This window comes from Miniopterus schreibersii (genome assembly GCF_964146895.1).
Source record: "Miniopterus schreibersii genome assembly, chromosome: 1".
NCBI classification, from domain to species: domain Eukaryota; kingdom Metazoa; phylum Chordata; class Mammalia; order Chiroptera; family Miniopteridae; genus Miniopterus; species Miniopterus schreibersii.
This window is the reverse complement of record NC_138101.1, coordinates 156,254,818-156,282,306: the sequence shown is the minus strand read 5'-3', so window position 1 is coordinate 156,282,306 and position 27,489 is coordinate 156,254,818. Positions and strand designations below refer to the sequence as shown.

Below are 27,489 nucleotides of genomic sequence, written 5' to 3'. Positions count from 1 at the left end.
ATAAGTGATGGTAGCTTGGGCTAATGTGATGGGGCCAGAGATAATAGGCAGGTTCCTTAGGTATTTAGGAAACAGATTTGACAGGGCTAGGTGATACATTGGGTTTATAGAGGTGAGGTGGAAGTAGGTATCAAAGTATTATAAACTGTAAGACTTGCTTTATATTCAGCAAATTACATATTAAAAGGTATGTTTTGAAAGTGTTTAAAAGTGAAAGAATTGCTTGAGTAAGTAATAAGTCATCTATGCAGTAGATGTTATGAGGCTGAAAGTGATATTTAAGAAGAATTTTTAATGGCATGGGAAAATTCCTATGGTGTTACATAATAAACAGAATATGAAATTGTTTATAATGTGTACTGTATAAAATTGTATTAATGAAGCATGATAATGATTAGAAATGACTTTCTTTTTGACATATAGACACTTAAAGAAGAACATGCTGTTAATGGTCCGGAACTCTTGAGGAAAAAACGTACAACTTTAGCTGAAAAAAATACTTGTCAGCTTTATATTCAAACTGATCATCTGTTCTTTAAATATTATGGAACACGAGAAGCTGTGATTGCCCAGGTATTTATAATTTTCCTCTACTATTTTAGGAGTTCTTGTATCATAGCTATATTTTCCTCTAAAAATTAAAGTTAACACATACTTCATTTCGGAAAAATAAAGAGTATGTATTTTCAATTGTGATATGATAACCACACTGATAACTGAAAGACCAGTTAGGGTATTTCAGTGTCATTCAGAAAAAAGGAGTAAGAAAATGATTTCAGGAAGGAGATGACGCTGGAGCGTAGCTTTGAAAGAGGACCAAGTTCTATGGTCTGAACAGAGGGCTGTGCGGGAATAGAACCGCGATCTCCTGGATCCTAGGCCGACGCTCAGCAGGAAGTGTTTAAGTTCTGTTCTGTGTACCCATTGTACTTAGCACTTTCTAAGTGACATTATTATTTGCATTTGTGTCTTCTCAATCCTTATTAAAGTGTAAAGTCTTTAGATAGACCCTTCAATATGTTCTTCATATTGAAGGTATACAGTGAGAGTTTGATGGATACATTTTGACTTGAAGGATTTGAAACTGAGAGGAGGAACATGCCACTAGTATAACTGGTGAACTCATTTTGGTGGTGGTGATAAACTAGGATATTGAAAATGTGGAACTGGAACTTGGGAGAGGTTTGGGCTTTCTGCATGGAATTTATGGGTATAAAAGACATAGTTAAAATAAGGACAGAGAATGAAATCAAAAAGGAAGAAACTGGGAGATAATATCTGTATATAGTGAATAGGATGAGGGAGAGAAGCTATTGGCTAAAACATAATAGTTAGAGAGGTAAGATTAAATAATTAACCAAGGAAGAAACAAAGTTTCAAAACAAAATACATAGTAATATCATTTTACAGAGATATCAAAGACAATGATTATTTGTGTTAGATGGCAGGAATTCTCAATGTATACATATATCAAATCATCCTGATGTACACTTTAAATATCTTCCAATTTAATTTATTAATTGTACCCCAATAATGCTGGAAAAAAGTAGAATGACTACAAAAGGTAGTTGATTTCTAGTTACTAGAAGATTATTGATGAACTTTAGGCAAGCTCTCAATAAAATTGTGAGGGTGAAAACATTGCAAACAGTAAGGAATGGGTTTGCAGTGAGATTCTGAGAAATGTGAAAAACAAAAAAATATGGTGGCCTACAATAATATGGAATATTTGGGAGTAAAAGGGGGATAGGGGTTACAAGAGAAGTTTGTTGGAAGAGGAAAATGATCCAGTAGAGAAGCAGTGTAAGATATAAGAGAAAGGAAAATTGATGTGAAAAATGTCCTTGAAGATCCAGGAAGGACTTGGGTCAGGAATAAAGAAAAGTTACCCTTTAAGAAAGGTATAAGCAGATAAAGATGGGAAGTCAAGATGAACTCTCAGTAAAGTATGAAGTATAATCATCTGTGGAGAAATGTTTGAACCACCACTGTTGAGAATGGAGTAGAGGATTGCTAGGCCAAACTGAGGTTAGACAGCATGAAATTTTAATGTAATCTGTCAGCACTGTTATGACTTAATCAGTGTTTGGCTACCTGGGTTACTTTTGAAATTAATGCTTCTACTTGACTATCTTATGTTTATATAATTTCTTTGAAAATAGTATACATACAGGATTTCCCCCAAAATGTATATACACTTTGAATAATTATAAAGGCAGTGTTTATTAAAATACATTTCATTTTCAAAATGTAATAGAATCTACAGACATTATGTGTATACATTTTTTGGGATACCCTATATGTGTATATACTATAATATATACATATATATACATATATACATATACATATACATATACATACATATATATATATATATATATATATATAAAATGTTTTCACATAAATGGTAGCAAGTGCTTTTTGTAAGTGAAGATGGGAAGGTTGTATACAGAGTGGTTTAGAAGCCAGAGAGTTTAATCTGTAGTCAGGTAGGTAAACAGGATTATTTTGTATTCTGTTACCATGTTAAACTCTTTCTAGAATTTAGCAAAATCTGAACATTTTATTTACATTTTTATTACTCCTCCTGACCCTGGTAAATAAACTCTGTAAATTTATAGGGACCTTTTCTATTTTGTTCACTATTATATCCCCAGCACCTAAAACAGTACCTAGTATATAATAAGTATCAACAAAACAAAAACATAAAAATAAATTTGAAAAAAAGGGTGAACCCCCCCCCCCCCAAAACATACAGAATGTGACTAGTGCAGCAATAGAAAGATCAAAGTCAGAGAATGACTGACTGTCCTGATACTATCAGGGAAGTTCTCAGAGATGTTTGAGCTGAGCTGAGTCTGAAGAAGAATACCCTAGGCATAAGGAAAAGCAATGTGAAAAGGCATAAAGGTATCAGAATGGATTGAGAAAGCAAAGTTTTATATGGTTGAGAAGAGTGCATGTTTGGTTTGGATCAGAGAGGAGTCTGGAAAAGCACAGAATCTTCCCTTTTAGCGCCAGCTCACTAATCTGTTTCATTCTTTCATCTTGAATATGATGTAGACATTTTAAAATTTGAATGTGATGGAACATGAATAATTCCTGATTTGGGAGATGGAAATTCAGTCTTTCTCACATTTTAACATTGTGTCTAATATGTTTTCTTTTTCTGAATCTGTAGATATCCAGTCATGTTAAAGCGATTGATACAATTTATCAGACCACAGACTTTTCGGGAATCCGTAACATCAGTTTCATGGTGAAACGCATAAGGGTAAGGAGTTTTAATAGTTAAGAACGTTAAAAAAGAGAAACAATAAGGACCATGTATACACAGTTAAATTGTATTTACTGATGCAGTTTATCTTTACTCTTGGCTCTTATACACATATGTGGGCACACAGAGGGGATACCTAGTTTATGATTTAAGAATAAAATCTATAGGACTTTAATCTGGGCTGCAAAATAGGTATGGCAGTACTATTTTCTATCTATCTGATTAGCATTCCAGCTAGAAAGCCCTAATCTTTCAATAATTGCAGATACAGTACTTGACATTTTCCCCCCTGGTATTACTCCCCAGTTTTTTAAGATTTGCCTTGTGTGGTGTATTTCAGTGTGTTCCAGCAGAGGGAAAGATAGATACGTAGATAGTGGTTACATAAAATTGGAAGTTGGAAAAATACTTAATACTGTATACCGTCTTTTTGAAAATCTACAGAGCATACTAACATATCTCAGGTTTTGAGAAGGCCTTCAGGAAAGAAACCCGTATTTTTCTAAACAAATTTGACCATTAAACTTTTTTTGTATTAACATCAACTGAGACTCCAAAGAGTTGCAGACACATATTGAGATATGCTGATCCAGAGCCACTGATTATTAATTGTAATCTTATAAATTGCAAATAAGTAATTACTCTATTACTAACAAAGTTGGGCTAATTGTTTCAGAAATTTTCTACATATGAATTCTTTCAATGTGTATAGCTTTTAAGAATCTATTGTGTTTGTTTTGTTAATCCTCACCGGAGGATATTTTTTCCATTGCTTTTTAGAGAGAGTAGAAGGGAGGAGGGGGGCATTGATTGGTTGCCTCCCGCACATGCCCCAACCAGGGCCAGGGATGAACCTGCAACCCAGGTATGTGCCCTTTACCGGGACTCAAACCTGGGATCCCTGGGTGCTCTAACCACTGAGCAACACAGGCCAGGGCAAGAATCTTGATTTGTAAACTAGATAAACAACCTGAGGTTAAAAAAAATCATCTTATAAAAGTATTTGCCATAGGGTTTCTTTATATTTGTGCTCTTATTTTTCTTAAAATATGATTGACTAGAGTATAATTTTAGTACATACATGTAATATATTTAATAACATAGCTGAAGATGGTTCTTTTAGAAGTAGTATGATTAAATATTAAATTGGGTTATTTTAAGGTGAAATGTGGTTTATAGAAATACAATATAAGAACTATTTATAATTTCTTTCATGTATTTTGAGACTAATATAAACTTTAAATGAGCAAGTAAAAGTAATAACTCGTGTAAGTATTACTGTTTAGTAGGCAGAGCAATAAAATTCAAAAGAGTGAAAAGTAGAGACCACCTGAACAAATTTTAATGAAGCACTTTTTTTGAGTAAAATAATTTGCATTTTGAAGAAATGCATGTACTATATAAGTAGGTAATGTGGTAGTTGTTTGTTTTTTGGTCTTTAACTGGGATGAAAACTAGTTTAAGTCTTAACTGTTGAAGATTATTTGTGACTCATCAAATAATTATAAATTTATATTAGCAAATATTTAAATATTAATCATCTCATTTTTAATATAGGTAACTAAAATTTAGATATAATTTTTATTTGTAGCCAATATTACAGAAGTATCAGGGAATTTCATTCCTATATTTAGTGGAGAAAAAGCCATCTACAGCATGTCTCTAAGCATGGGTTATTTATAATATGTAGTGTGCTTGTTTTTGAATTTTTTTTTGGTGTAAAATAAAAATCTTTTGTGTAGATGACCATAACTGATTTTTGTTTGTTTGTTGATGGATAAATGAGATGTTCTGAAGTCTATCCTTAGGCGCTTGCCGTTCTGCTTCTAAGCCCCTTGGTTTTACTGAAGGGTGTGGATCCTAAAAAGACCAGTAGTTCTTATTTTATGTATTTTACTATTGACATTTTCAGTAGACTGAGGTTTGCCTTATAAAAAATACTTGCTTTCATACATACCCCTTTTTACTCTCTAGCAACAATATTGTATGTAATTCTATGACTTTAGGAAAGCCAGATTGTTTTAGGACTTCAAAGGACGGATAGGGCCTCTGAAATGAAGCAGGGGCTGATAAATGAAAGCTTTTGCTTAGCAGGAGTTTGTTATCAGAACCTCATTATTCTTCAGATTATGAAGGAGGAACTTGTACCAGGAGTACAGTAGCTTAAGTGTCAAAAGGAACATTCTAGAGGAATTCAGCCTGAAATAGTAAGGGAAACGAATTGGCAGTAAAAAAAAATAAATTTTTTTTTTCTTGCCATATCCAGGGGAAAAAATTGAACTTGCAAGGAGAACCAAGAAAATGAGTTCAATATTTGTTTTATGTTTTAGTAATTAGCTGAAATACAGAGTTTTATGTTTTTATACTTGTCAGGATATATAGGATATTAACACTAAAAGAGACTTGCTCAGAAGATTAAATTTGAGAAATTGAACTTACTTTATTAGAAGTTTTGAAAGCAGAACTTGTTTTTCTATTTCTTGTTCAGTGTTCAGGAATCTGGTGAATACTTGCTCAGAAATGTAACATATTCTACCTTGCCTTTTTTCTTTCTTTCTTTTTGGCTTCTGTAATCAGCTCAGGGATTTGGGGGCAGTGGGTACAACCGTAGACGCCTTAATTGAGGCCTGATTTCCCTGGGGTCCCAAACATATTGTTCAGGCAGATTCAGAAGGAGCTGAACAGAGAGTTACACAAAGGCTCTACTAACATTAATTGTTTTTGGATTTCAGATCAATACAACTGCTGATGAGAAGGACCCCACAAATCCCTTCCGTTTTCCAAATATTGGTGTGGAGAAGTTCCTGGAATTGAATTCTGAGCAGAATCATGATGACTACTGTTTGGCCTATGTCTTCACAGACCGAGATTTTGATGATGGTGTTCTTGGTCTGGCTTGGGTTGGAGCACCTTCAGGTAGTTTATCTAACTATGTCTTGATGTAATACTTGAAACAAAAATTAGTTTTCAGGGCAGACTGAATTTTACAAAGTATAGAAAAAAGTGATGCCTGTACAAGATTCATTAGCATGATTTAAATGGAAAAATAAATGAAGCAGTTATTTATTTTTTAGAGAGAGTGGAAGGGAGAGGTAAGGGGGGAGAGGAAGAGAGGAAAGAGAGAAACAGCGACGTGACAGAGACACATAGATTGGTTGCCTCCCACATGCATCCCAACTGACCAGAGGTGGGGATCAGACCTGTACCCCAGGTACATGCCCTTGACTAGGAATCAAACCCCTGACCCCTCTGGTGCGCAGGTGATGCTCTAACCACTGAGCAATGCCAGCCAGGGCAAAGCAGCTTTTTATTTTGAAATGAGTACCAATAGGGAGATATCCTGACATTTGATACATTCAGTAGCTGAAATAAATAATTTTATGGGAAAAAGTGGTAGTCATTTCTGAAACCAAAAGCAAAATATTATTTTTCCACAAAAGTTAATTTTGGAAATTATTTAAAAAAAATGTTTAAGAGAATGTTTTAGAGACAAGAGGGGAAAACTATGTTCTTGCTTCTGTTTTATAGTGAAATAGAAAAGAGTAACCCTGGTCAGGAGCAGCAGGTAGAAAGAAAAGGAATCCTGCCTTTATTATTATTTTTTCTAGTCATTATTATTTTTAAAAAAAATCTTCACCCAAGGATATGTTTATTGATTTTAGAGAGAGGAAGGGTGAGAGAGAGAGGACAAAGAAACATCCATCAGTTTCCTCTTGTACATACCCTGATCAGGGATCGAACCTGCAACCTAGGTGCCCTAACTGGGAATCAAACCTGAAACCTTTTTGGTGCATGGGACGGCGCTCCAACCAACTGAGCAACCTGGCCAGGTCTTTTCTAGTCATTATTTTAACAAAAGTGAAGATGTAGGCAGGAGGCCCCAGTACCCACAACTCCACTGGCCTCACTCTGGGGCCTCTGCCTTAGTCATGAAAGCTAGTCATTGAGAAAGCTAGGATAGGATAATCCCCTGCCCATCACGGGGGGGGGGTGAGGGTCTATGAGTTATAGTTTAATAAGTTCAGTAGCCTAGTTAAGAGAAATATGAGTTTACAGCTGCGTAGTATTCCATTGTGTAAGTACATCATAGCTTTTTTATCCACTCATCTGCCAATGACCATTTGGGCAGTTTCCAGATCTTGGCTATTGTAAATAACACTTATGAACATAGGGATGCATATATTCTTTCTGATTGGTGATTCAGGATTTTTAGGATGTATTTTCAGAAGTGAGATCACTGGGTCAAAAGACAATTCCATTTTTCATTTTTTGAGGTAACTCCATACTGTTTTCCATAGTGGCTGCACCAGTCTGCATTCCTACCAACAGTTCACTAGGTTTCCCTTTTCTCCACACCCTTGCCAGCACTTGTTTGTTGATTTGTTGAGGGTAGCCATTCAGGCAGATGTGAGGTGATATCTCATTGTGGTTTTAATTTGCGTCTCTTTGATGATTAGTGACATTGAGCATCTTTTCATATGTGTATTGGCCATCTGTATGTCCTCTTTGGAGAATATGAGAAAACTTGAGTTCAGAGATTAACCAACTCAGTATCACACAAAACCTAAAATCTGGACCTTTTGACTCCAGGTTTAGTGCATTTGGTAGTTATTTTACTAGATGTTGCATACTGTAACATTCTAGCTTTCTCTTTTAAGACATTTCTAATAAGTTGAAATGTTTCCTGCATCTTAGTAGAGGTTTTATATTGTTGGAATCCATTTCCTTCTTAAGAGAGAGCAGTTATAAAATAGTACTACTCTATAATATTTAATATCATTTTGGATAACTGTTATGGCATAATGGGAAGAGCACTGGATTGGGAGCTATAAGACTGGATACTTGTCTTTTCTGTTTCTGTAAATTCAGGTAAATTATTTTACTTCAACTTGTTTATTTTTCACCTTAATATGTTCTGTCTTTGCCCTTCCTTTGAGACTTCATGTTTATGTCTATAGATCTTAGTAATGCTTGCACTTGTTTTTTGTTGTTTTAAATAGCATTTCATAGCTGATCTGTTCAGCTTACGATCTGTTACTTTTTCTTACTTTTGTTTTCATTTTTATTTGGCCTAATTTTAATTCTTTCATTTTATTTAATTCTGTAGATATTTCACTGTTCAAATATATGGTAGTGGGAAGGATTTTGTTGTGATATTGTTATGTTATTTTTCACAGAACAATTACATTATTAGCTATTTCCCTTTCACTAAGTTAAGCCAGGGAAAATAATGAAGGGTGAAACATTCTAATATTAGGTTTCTTATCTTCCAGTCTGTTTTACACTACTTTTTATTTGTTTAATTTCATACTGTAGTTGGGTGCTGTCTTGGGTTTTGTTGATGAGGAAAATGTTATCTTCTGCCTCAACTACGTAATAAGTAGAAACAACTAACTAACTGGGCTGACTTGGAGGCTCCAATTTAAAATTATACTGGGCCTTGAAGAGAGCCCATTAAAAGGGAGTCTGGTCTCCAAAACAAAGTCAGTCTTGAATATGAACCTGGAAAGATTACTTTGAGCATTATGTAAGTACTATGTTAAGCAGGTAGCCTTTTATTTAGAGACTGAAACATTGGTTCCTTAACAAAGTAAACTCTTCATATTAAATAATTTCTTTGTTCTACTTCACTTGCTGTACTCTTCTAATACTCCTTTTGAGGGGCCATTTTTGGGGGTTATTATGGTACATTCTGCTCATATATTATCCATCTTAATGTTACCAGTTAACATAATGAATGTAGTCTCACTTTGTACAGGCCACTGAACAATGCTAGCTCTGGAATTCCTCTCCATAGTTAATCCTGAACCACTCAATATTCCTCTGACCATTTGTGAAGAAAATTTTTTGAGACATTTCATTTGGTAGAAATAGTCTCTTCTGTTTTTCTTAGTTTAGAAACTTTAATTTTACATATTAGGATTTGAAGGCATACAGAGCTCAACATGGGTTCTCAAGATAATCAACAGTCTGTTGAGTTCTTAACCTGTTTAAAAGTCTAATTAAAAGGCTAAAAGAATTACATCATTAGAATGTTACAACAGAACACTTAATATTGGCATTTTGTTCAGGTCTGGATTGTCCCTTGCAGGATGTTTAACACCTGGTCCCTACTCATTGCATGTGAGTACTGTCCCCCAGACATGAAAGACAAAGAAATGCCTTCAGATATTTCTTAATAATCTATCTGGGATTGGTACTACTGTCTGGTTCAGAATTACAACTCAGATCAATATTGTATGGTCAGCATACTACTAACTTTTAGGTACTTAGGCCTGCTCACATCAAAACTGTATTTTTTGGCCCTGGCAATATTATTCAGTGGTTAGAGTGTTGGGCTGTACACTGAAGGGTCTCGGGTTCCATTCCCAGTCAAGGGCATGTACCTGGGTTGCAGGTTTGATCCCCAGCCTGTGTTGGGGCATGTGCGGAGGCGATTAATTGATGTGTCTCCTTCACATTGATGTTTCTCTCTCTCCCCCGGCCCCTGTCCACACACTCTCAAAATCAATGGAAAAAATATCCTGGGGTGAGGATTAACACACAAAGAACAACAACTATATTTTTGGACTCAAGGTGTTATATTACTTTTGTAGTTTTTCTAAATTTTGAGGGCAGGGGGTCTATTTTAAAGTTTAGGGCTGTTATTCTATGACTTTAGCTCTCAGACTATCCTGTAGATAGAAAAATGTGATTATACTTCCTTTTTGGTATTTGAGTCATCCATCCATCAGTAATTGCTTTTGACTTGAATTTAAAACATTTTACCCTTTTTATTGTTATTAACAATTGTGTTTTTAGTGATGACATATGCAGTAAATTTTAAATTTATAATATAAAGCAATTGCTGACCTTCAGTTGTGGTTTAGTTAGAGGTATATATGATATATGATCAATAATTTAATTTCTGGCATATCACGACTAGTTACAGTATTAAAAAAAATTAAGCCATAGCTTTTAAAATTTGATATAGCATTTTCTTTCTTTCTGTATAAGTGGGTTATTCCAACGTATGCTATTTGCCTGTAACAAATATTAACCTTTCCTATAAGTAATAGACCAAAAGCAGTTGTTTAAGACATTAAGTAAGATCTGAATTATAAAGACTATATTTCAGAAAATACACTCAAGTTTATGTATGAACTTCTCTTATACTAGATAGATCTTAAAAATACAGAAAAGTATATTATCAGAGTTTTTAATATATGCTCTCTACTTTTTTTTTAACTGATAAATTTGCAGTGTGGAGTCTTCTATGCTTAATTCAAGTTTGACAGTACTACATTGGACCAATTTGCATATGACAAATCTTCGCTAAGGCAGGATATTAATTTATTATTTGTTCAAAACTATAACATGTATACTATTATTATTATATACAGAGTGCTTATTCCTGTCTTTTTTTAGTTTTTAGAAATAGTGATATAGTCCTTAGGACTCACCTCCAAAAGTAGAGGTGCCTTAAGAAAATACATTAAATATTCATAAATCATTAGCTGTTTCCTTTTTATTCAGTTTTCTGTGTAGAAAAGGTAGTAAGTTTTGAATAGCATAAAGGTTCTCAATTCATTGCTGGTTAAAATCTGTGTTTGGCTCAGTCTTTCAGTTTACTTTTCTATAAAATACATTATCATTTCTACTTCCTAAATTGTATCATAACGGTAATTCAAATTTATGTTTTGTTGCCATATACTTTCTGATTTTAAAAGGAGCAAGACAGCAATTGTACCATGCCATTCTTGCAGATCTATTTTTAGTTGATTTTTATTATATGCTTTATCAGGGATTATAAATATTAGGTTTTTAAAAATGATTTAATGACTTGGTGATAACTTTGCGTACATGTAGAAAGCTAATTTAAAATAGTTTGATCAGTTATCAGAATATGCTAATTCATTTGATTGTATTTTAACAAAATCAAATAAAGAAACCTTTTAAATGTGAATATAAATTAAAGAACTTCTCACTAAAAGTCGTCAATAGAGTTATTAAGAGAACTGTGGTTTTCTCAGTACAATGTAAATAGAGACATACATTCACCAGCCAGCTTCTTTATGTTGTTCTTTTTCTAATTTCTTATGTTAACTGCCTTTAGATGTGAAAGCAGTTTCATTTTGGTATTAAGCTCTGAAGTTAAGGAACTATTAATGAGCTATAAAGTGATTTAATATGTATATGTAAAAATATGGGTTTCCTTTTAAAATTTGGAAATATTCTCAAGACACATTGGAAAATCATAATTCAGTTTTTTGAATTTATTTTGACAAAAATTTCAAACATGCCAAAAAGTTGCAAGAGTAGTACAGTGAATATCTGATAGGTAGTATTTTGCCATATTTGCTCTCCCTTTCTTCCTTCACACTCTCTCCTTCCTTCCCTCCTCCCTTTGTTTTTTAACCCATTTGACATAATTCTTTTTTTCAGCTTTATTGAGGTATAATTGACAAATACAATTGTAAGATATTTGAAGTGTACATTGTAATGATTTGCTATTCATATACATTGTGAAACTTTATTCATCTTATAACTGAAAGTTTGTACCTTTTACCAATCTTTCCCTGTTACTCCCACCCAGCTGCACCCCTATCCCCTGGCAACCCTTAATTCTTTCCTTTCCCTCTTTTTTTAAAATAGATCTTTATTGATTTTAGAGAGAGGAAGGGAGAGGCAGAGAGAGAAACATCAATGATGAGAGAATCATTGGTTGGCTGCCTCCTGCACGCCCCCTCTGGGTATCGAGTCCACAACCCAGGCCTGTGCTCTGACTGGGAATCGAACTGCTATTTCCTTGCTCGTAGGTCAATGCTCAACTGCTAAGCTACGTTGGCTGGGCTAAATCTTTTCTATTTAAAAAATATATTGTATGTTGCCTCTCAGGATAGCAAGTCACATACATACATCTGTGCGTCACTACTATTATTTGTAGAGGTCACTTTCTCAGAATCTATTTGAGAATATTTTATTCAACTTTCATTTACTTAAAGTTTTCCTTTTAAAAGATGAAAGGCATAAGCTTTGACTCAGTGTAAATACTCATATATTCAAATTTAACAGAAACTTAAATATTTGTTTTACTAAATTAATGGGAGCAAAATTTGGGGACATCTTGATTATGAAGAAGAATATTTTATAAGGGCTTTGAACTCAATCCTGAGAGTTTCTTCATTAGAACTTTTACTTGAAATGACTTCCTAATTTTGGACCAGTTGTATTTTGGACTCAAAATATAAAATGTCTTAATGTAGCACATTTTAGAAAGTAATTTTTTTGGTAAAATAGGTACTAATTTAGCCATCTTTTGCTCTGAATTAGGAAGCTCTGGAGGAATATGTGAAAAAAGTAAGCTCTATTCAGATGGTAAGAAGAAGTCCTTAAACACTGGAATTATTACTGTTCAGAACTATGGGTCTCATGTACCCCCCAAAGTATCTCACATTACTTTTGCTCATGAAGTTGGACATAACTTTGGATCTCCAGTAAGTATTGCCTAATGACTAGATTTTAATTAAAATAATAAAAGTTATTAACCTATCTTTTATGTCAGTGATTTTTGTTTGTTTGTTTACAATGAAAACAAGTATGTATGAATGTTTAGTTTTTATATGTCAGAACACAGTTATGTACTTGCCATACTGAAAGGGAGGAAAATAGAATATTTGTGATTAAAATAAGAAAAATCAACCTACCAATGCCAGAATTCTATGAAGGCAAGGGATTTTGTCTGTTTCATTCACTTCTATGTCTCCTGGCCCTAGAACAGTGTCTGGTACATGATTTATTAAAATATTCATTGAAGGAGAATCACTTTTTATTATTTAAAGTACATTTTGAATGTTAGCAAATTGTGAAGTAGTTGTTTTCCTTGGTTTCTTTTAAAGCATTATTGGGACTTACTAGATTTATCTTTTTCTGTTGTGGAATGAGGTTGATATTTTAAAATCTTTTAGTATGAAAATTTTTTAACATACATAAAAGTAGAGAAAAATAGTAAAACAAAACTATCATATGTTCATCATCCAGGACAGGGATTAGCAAACTTTTTCTGTATAGGGCCAGCTAGTAAATATTCTAGGCTTTAGGATAACATTTCTGCTGTATATTTTTCTTTGTTGTTTTTACAATCCTTTATTCATGGAAGAAATATTTTTAGCTTAGGATATATAAAACAGGTTGTGGCTTGCATTCAGATTCAGTGGTTATCAGAATTTTGCTACATTTCCTTTTTTTATTTCTTCCTTTTTATTTGTAAGATATTTGAAGCAAATTCGTTCATTCTTACATATTTTACTATACATTTCTAAAAAAAAAATAGACATTTTCTTCCATAGCCACAGTGTGATTATGATACCTGACAAAATTAACAATTCTTTGGTATCATTTAATACTCAGTCCATTATATTGATTTTCAAATAACCTAAAGATTAATGTACACAAAAATGCAAAATATTGAAAGATGTTCATTGTGATTTTGATAGGGCTTTTTAAAATAACAAGTTGGGAAAATTTCATTTGAAAACTATATGTAAATTTATTTTACTTGTACCTTATCACTTGTAAAAATGAAAATTTTATGAGTCTAGAAAAATATACAATGTAGTTTAAAATCCTGAAATCTGCTTCTGTAATTTTCCTTAGCTTGTAAAATATAAGTGTCATCTCACTAAGTTGCAAGTCTTTCCTCTTCTAAGTTCCAATCAGAAATCAACAGATTATTAATACTCTTTGAGAAAATAGTTAAAATGTATTTACTGTCTCTCTCTTGACTGCTTACCAAGGGAATTGTAGCACCCTTCTAACTACTCTTCTATCCTTTAGTCTAGGTCCTATCAAAGCTGAATGTTCATATAAACTACTGAGGATCTTAAAATACAGATTTCTGTTCAGTGAATCTTTGGTGGGGCACGAATTTCCACATTTCTAAGAAACTCGCTTTGCTGCTGATGTGGACCACACTTGGAGTAGGAAATCTAGTCTATTCTCTTTTCACTTCATTTTTAATCCATCCCCTACCCAGTTGCTGGAGAGGTGTTTTTAGTATATGAATGTTACGTTACTTATTATTTAATGGATAAATTGGTTGACATATTTTGTCTGTCTTGCCATATTTTCCTGTCATACTGATGCAGGCATTCCAGGGGTCCTGGAATCTGAAGATCTGTGACCCACTGTGGGATTCTTGGCTTCCATCGGGAAAGAGCTGAGACAAGTCAGCATAGAGTTTAAAGTAAAAGAGAGTTTATTAGTGAAACAGTGAGACAGAGAGTCGCTACTCCACGGATATAGCAGCCCCTCCCTCATGGGATTTACTCCTTTTACTGAGGCTCATTTAATTGAGGGGTAGGGCATTCAATAAGGGAAAAGAATGTTCAAGGTTTTTCCAGGAAAGGGGTGAAGACTTCTTGGAACAGCACTGATGGCCATTTTGTGTCCTTATATTGGCTTTCTTTTCTATGTGTGTGTGGGGGAGTAGTTTAATATGCTAATATATTACAATGAGCAAATAATGAGGCTAGGGGTTACTGCAAGGTGAAATTAATCGCAGTGTTGGATGAGCTGGCCTTCTGTTGGTTCTAAGCCATAAATCGATTGGGGGTTGGTCTTACTATCTTCGTGATAATCCTTATCAGTTACATCCCTTTTGCCATATACCCTATCTCAATTCCAAGCTAGGTTTAATGGTTCTATCATGCTTAAACACACCCCATTCCTTTGTACATGTTGTTCATGCTACCATTCATATACATAGTAGATAGTAAATATTTATTAAGTAATTTAATAGTAAGATCAGCCAGAACCATAAACTCCTGAGCCTGTCTTCCTTGAGATCTTTATCTGAAAATCTGTCTTTATCTCTCCTGCTATAAATCTGTATACTATGTCAATGTTACTTTCTCTCTGAGTGGTTCACACTATTCTTTATATTTATTTATCTTTTCCCAAATATTACTGCACACCTATTGTTAACCATTTTATAAGCTTTGTTGTGGGAAGTTGTAATCATAAATGAGACAAATTCTGTCTCTCAATGTGAAAATTCTAATATGTGCCCACTCTTACCAGATTAATCTTTGTCTAGATATGGTTCTGATCATTCTGATCATGCCACTTCTGTTTACAGCTTACTTCTAGTACCTGCTGATATAATTTCCTTATCTTAGCATTTAGGGTTTTCCATAATTTGGGTCCAAGTATATTTTCAGTGTTATCTCCTGTCTCTTGTCAAATTAGGTAATTTACAGTTCTTTAAAACTTTCCTTCTGCCATGAAGCCAATTCCTTCCCTTCTCTGCCTGTTGGAATCTTAATCCATGCTGTTATATAATGTAAATTAATATGGCCCTTTTGTCAGGCAGTTTGGCAGTGTGTATCAAGACCCTTAAAGTGTTTGACCTTTTTACTGAGTAAATCTACCTCTGGGAATCCAACTAAAAGAAATGCAGACTCTGTCAAAGATTTGTGTACATTTCAACAATAAAAATAAAAAGATATGCATGGCCATTTTATTTATAATAGCAAACAATTTTAAACAGCCTAAATGCCCCACATTAGGTAAGTATCATGGAATGCTCTGCCATCATTTAAAAATAAAGTTTTTGAATGCTTGCCCTGTACTGTTAAACTGAAAGAAACCATTTCTATAACTGTACATAAAATATAACCCAAATTTTGTATTAAAATACGATATTACTAGTCAGGTAGGAAATGGACCAAAATGTTAAAAGTAGTCATTGTGGTTGGTGGATTATGATTGAATTTTTTTTTAATCTGTTTTTTATTTTCTAAAATTTTTAAAGGAATATATGTTGTTTCTCTAGTCAGGAAAAAGCTTTTCTTTTTTCTCATCAAACTAAGATTATAGTTTTCTTTGTGAAACATTCCCTTTATTTGAACTCTCACAGCACTTTTTGGGGGTACAGTCAAGATGGGCTTTATATTCTGTTTTATGTTTTGCTTATTTGTGTGCCTGTTTATTCCCTGTTCTGAAGATAACAGAGAGCTGGTATACTTATTTATAATTCGTTCTTCCTTTTATGGTTATTAATAGTAATCCATTACAATCTCCTAGGGGCTAATAAAATAGTAATTGATTAGCGATATCTGTAATGGAAATAGGGCAGGGAGTCAGACTAGGCAAGGGTATCAAAATTTGCTAGCCATTGCCCTAGCCGGTATGGCCCAGTGGTTAGAGCGTCAGCCTGTGGGCTAAAGGGTCCCAGGTTTGATTCCAGCCAACGGTGCTTATGGGAGGCAATCAGTCGATGTGTCTCTCTCACATTGATGTTTCTCTGTCCCTCTCTCCCTTCTACTCTCTGAAAAGCAATGGGGAAAAAATATCCTCTTGTGAGGATTAAAATGAAAAAATTTGCTAGCCCTTTAAAATAAAATGTAATTCCTTTGAGGGCTAGGGACAGTGCTTAACTCATCTTTATATTTTCATATTTCAGGTTTTTTTTGTATTACGTCGAATTGGAATTTTTTCTTTCTCTTTCTGAAATTCTAATGCTGAGAATAATTCTAGTGCCATACATGATCAGAAACCAAATTGAATTCTAGAATGAAAACATAAAGCAAGATAATATTGGTGAATAGTAAAGAGTTGTTAAATACTGAACCTAGGTACAGGAGAAAGGCAAGAGGAAACAGGAAGAATAAAGGTGAAAGTAGTTGCTTTAATAGTTGCTTCAGATTAGGGAGTAGAAAATGCAAGTGACTTAGATAGATTCTAGGAAGAAACAGAATGCCTGTGGTCAGTCCTTTTCTCTCTGGAGAGTAGGGTTGTGGGGCATTCAAAACAATTTAATTAAAGAAAACTATTACTCAGGACCCATTGTTTTTCACCCTTACTGACAAGTTCTGAATTGTTGTTAGTGGAACATTGTGAGGTTCCTTTGTTTTGTTTTTAAATGTATATCCCCCAAGGGCTGGGGAGACCGGCTGTGATCTGGTAGTGCTCTCTTTCCTGATTTTAGTGCTGGTCATGTAAGTATATTTACTTTGAGAAAATTCACGGAGCTGTGGTTTGGTACTTTTCTGTATGTATCTGATACTTCAGTAATAGTTTAGTTACCAACACCATAAATTATCTCTGTGCATAGACATGTATGTCGCCTGTTTTATTCCACAAAGCAGTGTTTTGGTTTTACCTCTTGGCCTTTCTTAATTTTCATTTAAAAATAGATCATTGTGTTTCTATCCCTACTCGGCATTTACTTTCTTTCTTATGTAATATTAAGTCCTCAACTCCCTTAGATGCCTGTCCTGTATGTACTTAGCCTCATGCCATTCTCTCTTGTTTCCTGTCTTTCCCTACCTCTGTCTTTTCTGAACTGGCCAGAACATGTAATTTAACATGTATTTTAATGAATATTTAGTATATTTTAAATAGTTTATATTCCTGTTACTAGTTTTAAAAAGTAGGTGAACTTATTTTTAATAGACTTTTATGATAATTTGTCCTGCATTCTACTCCCTATGAAACAAAGCTCTAAGTTGTGGTTAGAACTTCACTGATTTTTTCCTTCCCTTCTAAGACAGCAGCCTTAAAAGAGCAGATTGTTTTCCATCTCACAGTCTAAAACAATTGTAAGATCTTTTCTAAAGGAGAATCTAAAAGCTTCCATTGTTCTTCTGATGAGAATATTACTTTTAATCAGATGACCTGAAAACCTTATTTTACTTCCCTGTTTATGTAACTCTATATTCTGTTTGACAGCATGATTCTGGAACAGAGTGCACTCCAGGAGAATCTAAGAATTTGGGACAAAAAGAAAATGGCAATTATATCATGTATGCAAGAGCAACATCTGGGGACAAACTTAACAACAATAAATTCTCACTCTGTAGCATCAGAAATATAAGCCAAGTTCTTGAGAAGAAGAGAAACAACTGTTTTGTTGGTATGTATTTTTTCCAAACATTTTATGAATATTTTCATACTTGAAAGAATTATATAATGAACACCTGTGTACCCACCACCTATATTTTATGATTATTAACGCTTTGCTGTATTTGCTTTATCACATTTATTAATCTGCCTATCCCTCAGTCCATATTTTTTGTTGCAGTTTAAAGTGGATTGTATCAGTATACTTTAACCCTAAACAGTTCAGCACACATATTGTTAGAGTTCAATACTGTTCGTGATTTTTTTATTTCTTTCATAAGTGAAATGCACAAATCCTAAGTCCACAATCTGATGAGCTTTGACAAATGCATTTACCTGTATAACCGATCAAGACACAGAACATTTCTATCACTCCAGAAAGTTCTCTCATTTCCCTCCCCAGTCAGTCTCTGCTCCCAACATATGCACACAGAAGTAACCACTATTCTGATTTATTTTGCTTGTTTTACTTCATATAAATGAAATCATACAGTTTGTACCCTTTTGCTTTCACTCAGCATAATATTTTGAGATTTATCATTAGTATTTTGTTTCATTTTATCGCTGAGTAGTATTGCATATCTACTCTCCTATTGATTAACACCTTGGCTTTTCAGGTTTGGGCTAATATGAATTAAGCTGCTATGAAATTCTTTTTATTTTTCTTACTGTAGTAAAATATATAACATAAATTTTTTATGTTATAAAAAATTTAAACTATGTATTAGTATTTAAACTAATTTTAAGTGTACAATTCAGTGGCGTTAAGTACATTCACAGGGTTGTACAACCATCACCACTATCCATTTCCAGACTTTTTCATAGCTCCAAATAGAAATCCTGTAACTGTTAAACAATAACTCCCATTCCCCTCTCTCCTCAGCCCATGGTAACCTCTCATCTACTTTCTGCCTCTATGAATTTGCCTATTGTAGGTACCTCCTATAAGTGGGATCAGACAGTATTTGTACTGGTGTGGTTCTGACTTATTTCACTGAGCATGATATTTTCAGTATTCATCCAATTTGTAGCATATATCAGATTGGCATACTTTTTTATGGCTGTATAATATTTCATTGTTCGGATATGATATGTTTATCCATCCATTCATCTGTTATGCCTCTCTTGTGGCATTTAATATTCTAAATAATCTACCTTGTATTATGTTTTTGGGGGGGTTCTTGTCCTGTTTCACAGAATTATAAGTTACTTGGGGGAAAATTGAAGCTGCTCACCTTGCACATAAGGAACACTCAAAGATGGATTTAAACATATGACAGCAAAGGAGAAAGAATTGAGGAAGATTTCCATATAAACATGGCCTTTTGTTTTTTTAGCTGGATTTTTTTTTTTTTTTATATATATTGATTTCAGAGAAAGGGAAGGAGAGGGAGAGAGAGAGATAGAAACAGCAGTGATGAGAGAGTCATTGATCAGCTTCCTTCTGCACACCCCCGACTGGAGATCGAGTCCGCAACCGGGGCATGTGCCCTGACCGGGAATCGAACCCCGGGGTTCTAGGTTGGCGCTCAACCACTGAGCCACGCCCGGCCGAGTTGGATTTTTTAAAATCTTCACCCAAGGATACTTTTTCCATTGCTTTTTCAGAGAGAGTGGAAGAGACAGAGAGAGAAACATTGATGTGAGAGAGACACATCGATTGGTTACCTACTGCAGGTGCCCCAAACAGGGCAACTGAGGTCCGTGCCCTTGGCCAAAGTTGAACTGGGACTCTTCAGTCCACCACTCTAACCACTGAACCAAATCCGCTAGGGCTTTTTAGCTGGATTTTAAAAAAAATTTGAGGTATAATTGACATAACATTGAGGCCTTCTGTTTTTAACTGTAGTTTTATTGTTTATATTCACATGCATGTTATAAGAAATAACAGATTCCACGTGCCCTTCATCCAATGGTTACATCTTGTACAACTATGTAATAGAATATCACAGCCAGGATATTGACATTGATGCAATCGACAGATCTTATTCAGATTTCCCCAGTTTTTCTTGTTCTCATTTCTGTGTGTGTGTTTGGTTCCATACAGTTTTATAACATGCATAGGTAGGTATATGTATCCGTCACCACAGTCAAGATACAGAACAGCTCTGTCACCACAAGGAACCCTCAGTGTTCCTTTTATAACCACACTTACCTTCCTCCTGCTGTCCCCTCACTTTCCCCAGTAAACTATTTCCCATTTCTAAAATTTTGTCACTTCAGAAATGTTATATAATTGGAATCATACAACATACGTAGCCTTGTAGGATTGGTTTTTTTCACGCAGCATATAATTCTCTGGAGATTCATCCAAGTTGTTGCCTGTATCAATAGTTTGTTCCTTTTTATTGCTGAGTAGTATTGTGTGGTATGTTTGTAGCATAGTTTGTTTAACCATCTCTTTGTTAAAGGACATCTGGGCTATTTTCAGTTTTTGGCGATTATGAATAAAGCAGCTAGAAACATTCATATACAGGTATATTATGATAACAAGTTTTTATTTCTCTGGGATAAGTGCCCTCAAATCCAATTGGTGGGCCATATAGTAGTTACTTGTTTTTATTTATGTGAAACTGCCAAACTTTATTCTAGAGTGGTTGTACTATTTTATTCTTTTTTAAAAAAATTATCATTTATTGATTTTTGAGAGAGAGAGGAAGGAGGAGGGGAGAGAGAGAGAGAGATCACTTTGTTATTCCACTTATTTATGTATTCATTGGTTGATTCTTGTATGTCTTCTATGTGCCTTTCCTGACTGGGGATCGAACCCACAATCTTGGGGTATCAGGACGATGCTCAAACCAACTGAGCTAGTGAGCTACCTGCCTAGGAAAATGGTTGTACTCTTTACATTCCCACCAGCAGTGTATAAGTGATCTAATTCCTCTTCATCCTTGCCAGCTTTTGGTATTTTATTTTATCCATTCTAATAGGTATATAGTGATATCTCATTGTGGTTTTAATTTGTATTTTCCTGAAAACTAATGAATGATGTTGAACATCTTTTCATGTGCATATTTGGTGAGATGTCCATATTTCTTGGCCATTTCTAATTGTATTTTTTTCTGTTGAGTTTTGAGAGTTCTTTATACGGTCTAGATAGTAGTTATTTGTCAGATACTGATCTGCAAGTATTTTCTCCCAGTCTGTAGCTTGTCTTTTAATTTTTATTTATTTTTTATCTTTTATTTATTATTATTTTTTAAAATATCAAGACTTTATTGGATAAATGTTACACAACATTCTTTTAACATTTATGTCTCAGCATACTTCAGATGATAAGCAATTTTTGTCATTCAAGTCTACAAGATGAAATAGGCTTCTGAAGATATGAAATACAGACAAAGGTAGCATGAAGCAAAGCTTAAACATTAAGCAACTAAAGCAATGAAAGTGAAACAGCAACATGGTATGTCTAGATTTTAAATACCACCAAGTTTCATTTTTTAAAAAATGAAAATCTGGTTTATAACAGAACACCTTTAAGAATTTGTCATGAGGAAAAAATAGATACTTAAAACCTGATTTCAATTCTTTTGCCGTTATATTACTCCTTGGTCATTTCCATCACTCTTGCATAAGTAATGCTAAAGCTTAATTAAAATTCTTGATTATATAGCCCATGTGGCTTGGGAGTTGTCTGATTCTTGAAGGGAACCTGAAAGGTACTGCTGGTGTTAATACAGCTGAAGGACAGGATGGACAGAGTTGGGTGCCACTGAGACAGGTAATCTTTAGACTCCCTGCTGGCACCGTTCCTGAGCTGACTTTTTCAGATTTCATCACATGTAATGACTTCATGATAAATACTTTTCCAAAAAGATAATTTTAGAATGCAGGCAAACCTTTTACTTTCAGTGTAATTAGGATTTGCATTAAACTCACAGAAACAAGATTGCCTACCTTTTCTTCTTGAGTTATAAAACAAATCCTTAGTCAGGTATATGAAATGTTCTAAAACTTGCACCCAGAACCTTTTGTTAATCCTGAGTACGGAGTTAAGTAATCCCAAACCTACACAGTAAGATTATGAAATAAAGTGAACACTTAAGCCAAATGCTCAGTTATCTGTTATGCAGCTTCAAAAGAACTGTTTTTTTGGCATTTTCCTCCCCTTTTTTGTATTACATAATCAATAAGGATTATCTTTCTAGTTTAAAAAATAAGTCAGTATTGCCACTAAAAAACTTCAGTTTTTTTATTAAAAGTACGGCACTGTCAAATATAAAATGCCTTAAAAATGTAGTACTAACAGGTCAATCTGGTTTTCTCATTGTCTTCTCCACTTATTAAAAAAGAAAAATCAAGCTTTCTTTTTATAATACGTATTTTGCAAAGATAAAAACATTATGAGCATTAACAGTTCATGCTCTATTCATGAAAAGCTTGACACCACCTTTATGGGCCTGTTCCTGCTGCTTGTTCCCCAGGGGCAAGTCCCACCTGTAAGAATTTCTTGCACTTAGACGGAAGCAGGGGCTCTCTGTGGAGAGAGGGCCACATCAGAATTCAGATTTGTCACCTTTTCGGATCTAGATACAATCAGTACAGATAGGAAGAGTAAAAAGCCTTTCCAGTTCAGTAGATTTAAGGACTAGCTCTCAGAGTATACATTTTCACTCCGAGATCAATACTAGCCTCTCTATGCTGACTCAGAATTTAAAAGTTAAGAATGTAGTTATGAAAATGTGCACAAAATGTTAAATACTGGTGGCAAATAAATATATCTTAATATGTCCTAAGAAGCAAACATATATTCAAGGTAATACATCCCCTGCTTTATCAAAGAAAGTAAAGGTCCAAATTTCAGGGTGGGGGTACCTTGCCATCCTTTTAGCACAATGTTAAATCTTTCCTGTCGTTTCCACTGGCACCCTGAAGGGAACATTGGTCTCAGCATATGTGACCACTGCAGTTTCATAGGCGAGTCATTTTAGAAATACCTTTGCTCATACTGAACTGAGTAACATAAATCTTGGAGAAAGCACAAAGTTTTAGTACGAAAGATAATGCAACATTTCTGCCATCATCCCATGCCTTTCAGGCCTGTCCAAACTGTACTGATAAGAGCTTCACAATCAAAGGAAGTTACTGTCAGTGATTCTTCGTGTGCGTATTTCACATCACTTTTCTCGTCTCATGCATTATTTATTGCAGTAGTTTTTATTTTAGAAAATATTCCCCTAATACCTTTTCTTCGGTTTAATATAGCACAATTTGCAGGTGCCCCTTTAGAGACTGTTGATTGTAACTGCTGCCTGAACATTTACTTCTTAGTGCAGCTTTAAAAATCTGAGTCTCCAATTTCATTCAGTCCTGGTGCTCTGGTGTTCTCTGTCATGGTGGCACAGGTCCACGAAACCAGCAGCCTGCGAATGTCTTCCCAGTCTGAATCCACAGTGGTCTGTCAGCCACTGTAAGGGAGCAGCAGGATTCGTCACTGTCTGATGTAATAGCTGCCATTTGTTGAGACCTGCTGAGCGGGTAGAGGTGCAGCGAGACTGGGGCTTGGGTGCCAACTTGCCACTCCACATTTTCTCAAGTTCTGTCTTCAGAGAAGAGTCATTTTCTTCATTCCTGTACCTTTGGGGTTTTAAACGAACCCGGGGTGGAAGGGAACCTGAGCTAGGATTCTGATACCGACGTGTGAAATGGACTTTTGAATATGCATTTTTGGACGCAGAGGTTTCACTTTGCTTCTTTTGTGCCTTTTCTTTGGCAATTTTCAACACTTCCCGAGCTTTTGCATGATCCATGTTCTTACTCTGGAGCACTTTTTTAGTACTTAACTGAGCTTTTGATGTATTTGCCTGAGCAGAAACTTTGGCTACTCTACCTCTGCTGTGAGCAATATTTGAAACCTTAACCACAGCATTTCTTCTCTGGCTTTCATTTTGGGTTTTCCCATCCACTTTATGGTCAGTTTTGAGTTTTTTGTTCACAGTAGTTACGCTTTTATTTTTCCATTTTCTATCTTCATATTTGGAAGAGTCACTTGCACTACTACCTTTTCTAATTTACTTTTTTTTTTTAGCAACGACACTGTTTTTACATTTGTCACACAGAACTTTAATAGCATTCATTACTGAAGTAGGTTCTTCCCTGTACATTTTTCGTTTTAATTTTCCGAGGAGGTGGCTGAGGTATGGTTGGTTATGTGTGTCCCTGATAAACAAAGCGGGAGGGTCAGGTGCTCCTTCATGGGGGAGTGGTGGCGGCGTGGAAGTCCACAGGCTCTCAGCCACGCTCCGCTCGGGCGGCGGGACAGAAGGGTCGTCGGGAGCAGCACCGTTCACCTCGCACTTGACTTCTGGCCCTTCTTGGAATGTATTCCTTTGCAGCTGCATGGCTTCAGGTTTATCCTTGTATTCCCTTTTGGGAAATACTGTCACAGGGATCCCACGGGGCCCAAACCTTTTGGACAGATCCGTAAGGACCCCGGAGCAGAGCTTCTCCCCAAGGCGGAACGACACGGGAGCGCGTACTCGGTGATGGGGCCCCGCGTGACCCGCGCCTCCGAGCGGGGATGAGTTGCGGCACCGCCGAGGCCCGCCCGCCGGGGTTGCGGGCTGAGGCAGGGGGCTCCTGGGGCTCCTGAGGAGCCGCAGGCTGCTCGGGCGGTGCAGGGGAAGGTGGAAGGTCAGGCCCTCCTGAGGCGCGGCTGCGCCGGCTGCACTGCCCGGGCGGCAGCTTCTCCTCAGCCTCCGCCTCCGGCCTCGCCGCCTCCCGGCTGCGGGCGAGCTCCCGCGGCGGCCTGAGGAGAGGACTGCTGCCCGGCGGCCTCGCCGCCCCGCACGGATGCTGCAGTGGCCGTGACCGGGAGGGTGTCAAGACCGGCCTCGCCGCGGGGGATGCGCTGCAGCTCCAGCTCCAGCTCCCGCTCGGCCTCCCGGCGCCCCTCCCTAGGGGCGGTGCCGTCGCTGCGCCGTTTCCTTCCTGGCGTCTCCCTCCTCCAACTCCTGTAGCTTGTCTTTTAATATTTTTTCGCAGTCTTTCCCAGAGCAAAAATTAAATTTTGATAGAGTCCAAATTATCAATATTTACTTTTGTTGACTGGCTTTTTCTTTTAAAGACATCTTTTTCTTTTAAAGGGGTAGATTAAAATTACATTGATGTTACCATTTTTTTTTGTTATCAATATAGTTTTTCTAAAGCTTCTTAATGTGGAAGTGCTGCATAAATTCTTTATTTGTCAGCTGGGTTTTCACAATAAACTTTCTGGTTGAAGCTGAGTTTTAAAAATAAGCATATTGCTTTATAGATACTACAGGAAGGAAATTTGTTTCTTATAATGAAATATGTATCTATTATAATTTTTGCATTTAAACAGCACCTTTTCTGTGTTTAAGCTGTTAGCAAGTAGCTGATTGAAATAATATCTCTGTGAGATATAAATTAATGTGTAGTAAATAGTGCGTCAAAGGTTTTCTGACTTTATCATTTTCCCTTTCTCCTTAATTACATGTCACATGGATTATAAAGTGATTATTACTAGACTTTAGAGAAATCATTGTTATTTACTTAGTATGTATGTGCATGTGCATGCATCTAATTTTATAAAACAAGAGATGGTAATAAAAGGAAAGAGGGATAGAGCTTTAATTATTGCTAAGATTCCCTTTAATATTTGATGTGGTTAAAGATAAGAATGAACTTTCTGTTTTCTACATTGATTTAGTGTAGAAAGTAAAGAGCACTAGATTTTAGATCTTGGAGACCTGGATTTTAGTCTTTTGCCCATACGGGGGTATATGGTTTTCTGCAAGTCACTAACTCTGGAAGTTAGTTTTCTTTTCTGTAAAATGATGTCATTTGATTCTTATCATTTCCCTGCAGATGCTGAAGTTCTGTGATTTATAATCTTACAAAGAGTAGCATTCTTGTTCTAATTTTAAACCTCACTGACAAAATCTAATAACTAAAGAGAGCCTTAAATTTTCTCTAAAATTATTCACTATGCCTAGGCCAGGTAGTCTAACCTTAGTGAACCAAGATATTTGACCCAATACAGGTAGGCTCTGTGGGAATACAAAAGATGTAAATAATACATGGTTCTTCCCTTATGCAGCTTGGTCTAGCTGAAGAGCATAACTAAATTTAAAAATAATTACTTATGGACTAAGATACAGTCAACCAAATGGAATGTGGGAAATTCCACAGGACAAAATGAGCAATTTCTATAACAAATAAAGCATGTAAAAATAAAAAGAGCGAATCTGTTATATGTTAAAAGAACTTAAGACACATCAACCAATAGCAACCATGGGGAGAGGGTTTGGGGGAACCTTTTGTAGAACTTGGTTTAGGTAAACCAATTTTAAAGAGTCAGTTGAGTAAAACTGAACATGGATTGGCAATTAGATGCTATTAAGCATATGGTTAATTTTGTCAGATGTGATAATGGTATTATGGTTAGATTTTAAAAAGAAGACACTTACCTCTTAGATTCATCCGAGTGTTTACAAGAACAAATGAATATGTTAGATGGAGTTGTTTATAATGTATTATTGATAGTTAAAGCTGAGTGATTAGTACATAGGAGTTCATTGTACTTATTCTATTATTACTACTATGTAGGTTTGAAATTTTCTAACAAAAAAGGTTTAATTTGTTTCTGGTTGATAAATCGCTAACTTAATTTGTATTTGTGTAGTATAAATAGCGCTGTCATTGTTCAGTAAAGCTCAGTGTGGTATGGCCTAAATTAGAATGTTACCACTTCTAGAAGGGACTTTAGAGGAGACCATCAGGTCAAATCCCCTCACTATACATATGAGGAAACTGAGGCCCCCCAAAAGGGAAGCAAATTGCCCAGGCCACATTGCTAGTTAGTGACTGAGCCAGTGTTAGAATTAGGTCTCCTAATTTCCAAACTTCTAGATTGTTCTACCTTTCTTACACATCAAGGCTTTCCTTTCTCCTTTAATATGAGCCTCCAAAGAGTTTGTGAATTTTAAATCAAATTAATGTGTGTGTACAATGCTTAGTTTGTCTTGTTTATTTTCTCCAGAATCTGGCCAACCTATTTGCGGAAATGGAATGGTGGAGCAAGGTGAAGAATGTGATTGTGGCTATAGTGACCAGTGTAAAGATGATTGCTGCTATGATGCAAACCAGCCCGAGGGGAAAAAATGCAAGCTAAAACCTGGAAAACAGTGCAGGTGCCTTGCTAATTCAGTCATGTTTATGTTCCTATAAAGCCATCTGAATGCAGTTATGACAAATTTAAAACAGATTAAGAGATGCATATGGTTTCGAAACTTTGTTGTTGTTTTGTTTTACTTGTTTTTTTCACAATATATATTTTTTCTACTCCATAGCATTGG

The 27,489-nt window shown here is 35.4% G+C and overlaps 1 protein-coding gene and 1 pseudogene across 3 annotated transcripts in view; one reads left to right on the top strand and one right to left on the bottom strand.

The window, feature by feature from the left end:
• Positions 1-27,489, top strand: part of ADAM10 (ADAM metallopeptidase domain 10) — a 120,284-nt gene that overhangs the window by 75,269 nt on the left and 17,526 nt on the right. For both annotated transcript variants that reach the window (XM_081130265.1, XM_081130266.1), the window contains 6 exons: positions 424-573; positions 3,185-3,277; positions 6,013-6,196; positions 12,593-12,756; positions 17,993-18,176; positions 27,174-27,324. In XM_081130265.1, the coding sequence (XP_080986391.1) occupies positions 424-573; positions 3,185-3,277; positions 6,013-6,196; positions 12,593-12,756; positions 17,993-18,176; positions 27,174-27,324 (926 nt within the window). The remainder of the gene's footprint in view (positions 1-423; positions 574-3,184; positions 3,278-6,012; positions 6,197-12,592; positions 12,757-17,992; positions 18,177-27,173; positions 27,325-27,489) is intronic.
• On the bottom strand, positions 23,470-26,041 carry LOC308564526 (PWWP domain-containing protein 2A pseudogene; annotated as a pseudogene). The gene is made up of 2 exons: positions 26,030-26,041; positions 23,470-25,133 (listed from the first exon to the last, which is right to left on the bottom strand). The product of its transcript is annotated as a PWWP domain-containing protein 2A pseudogene (transcript).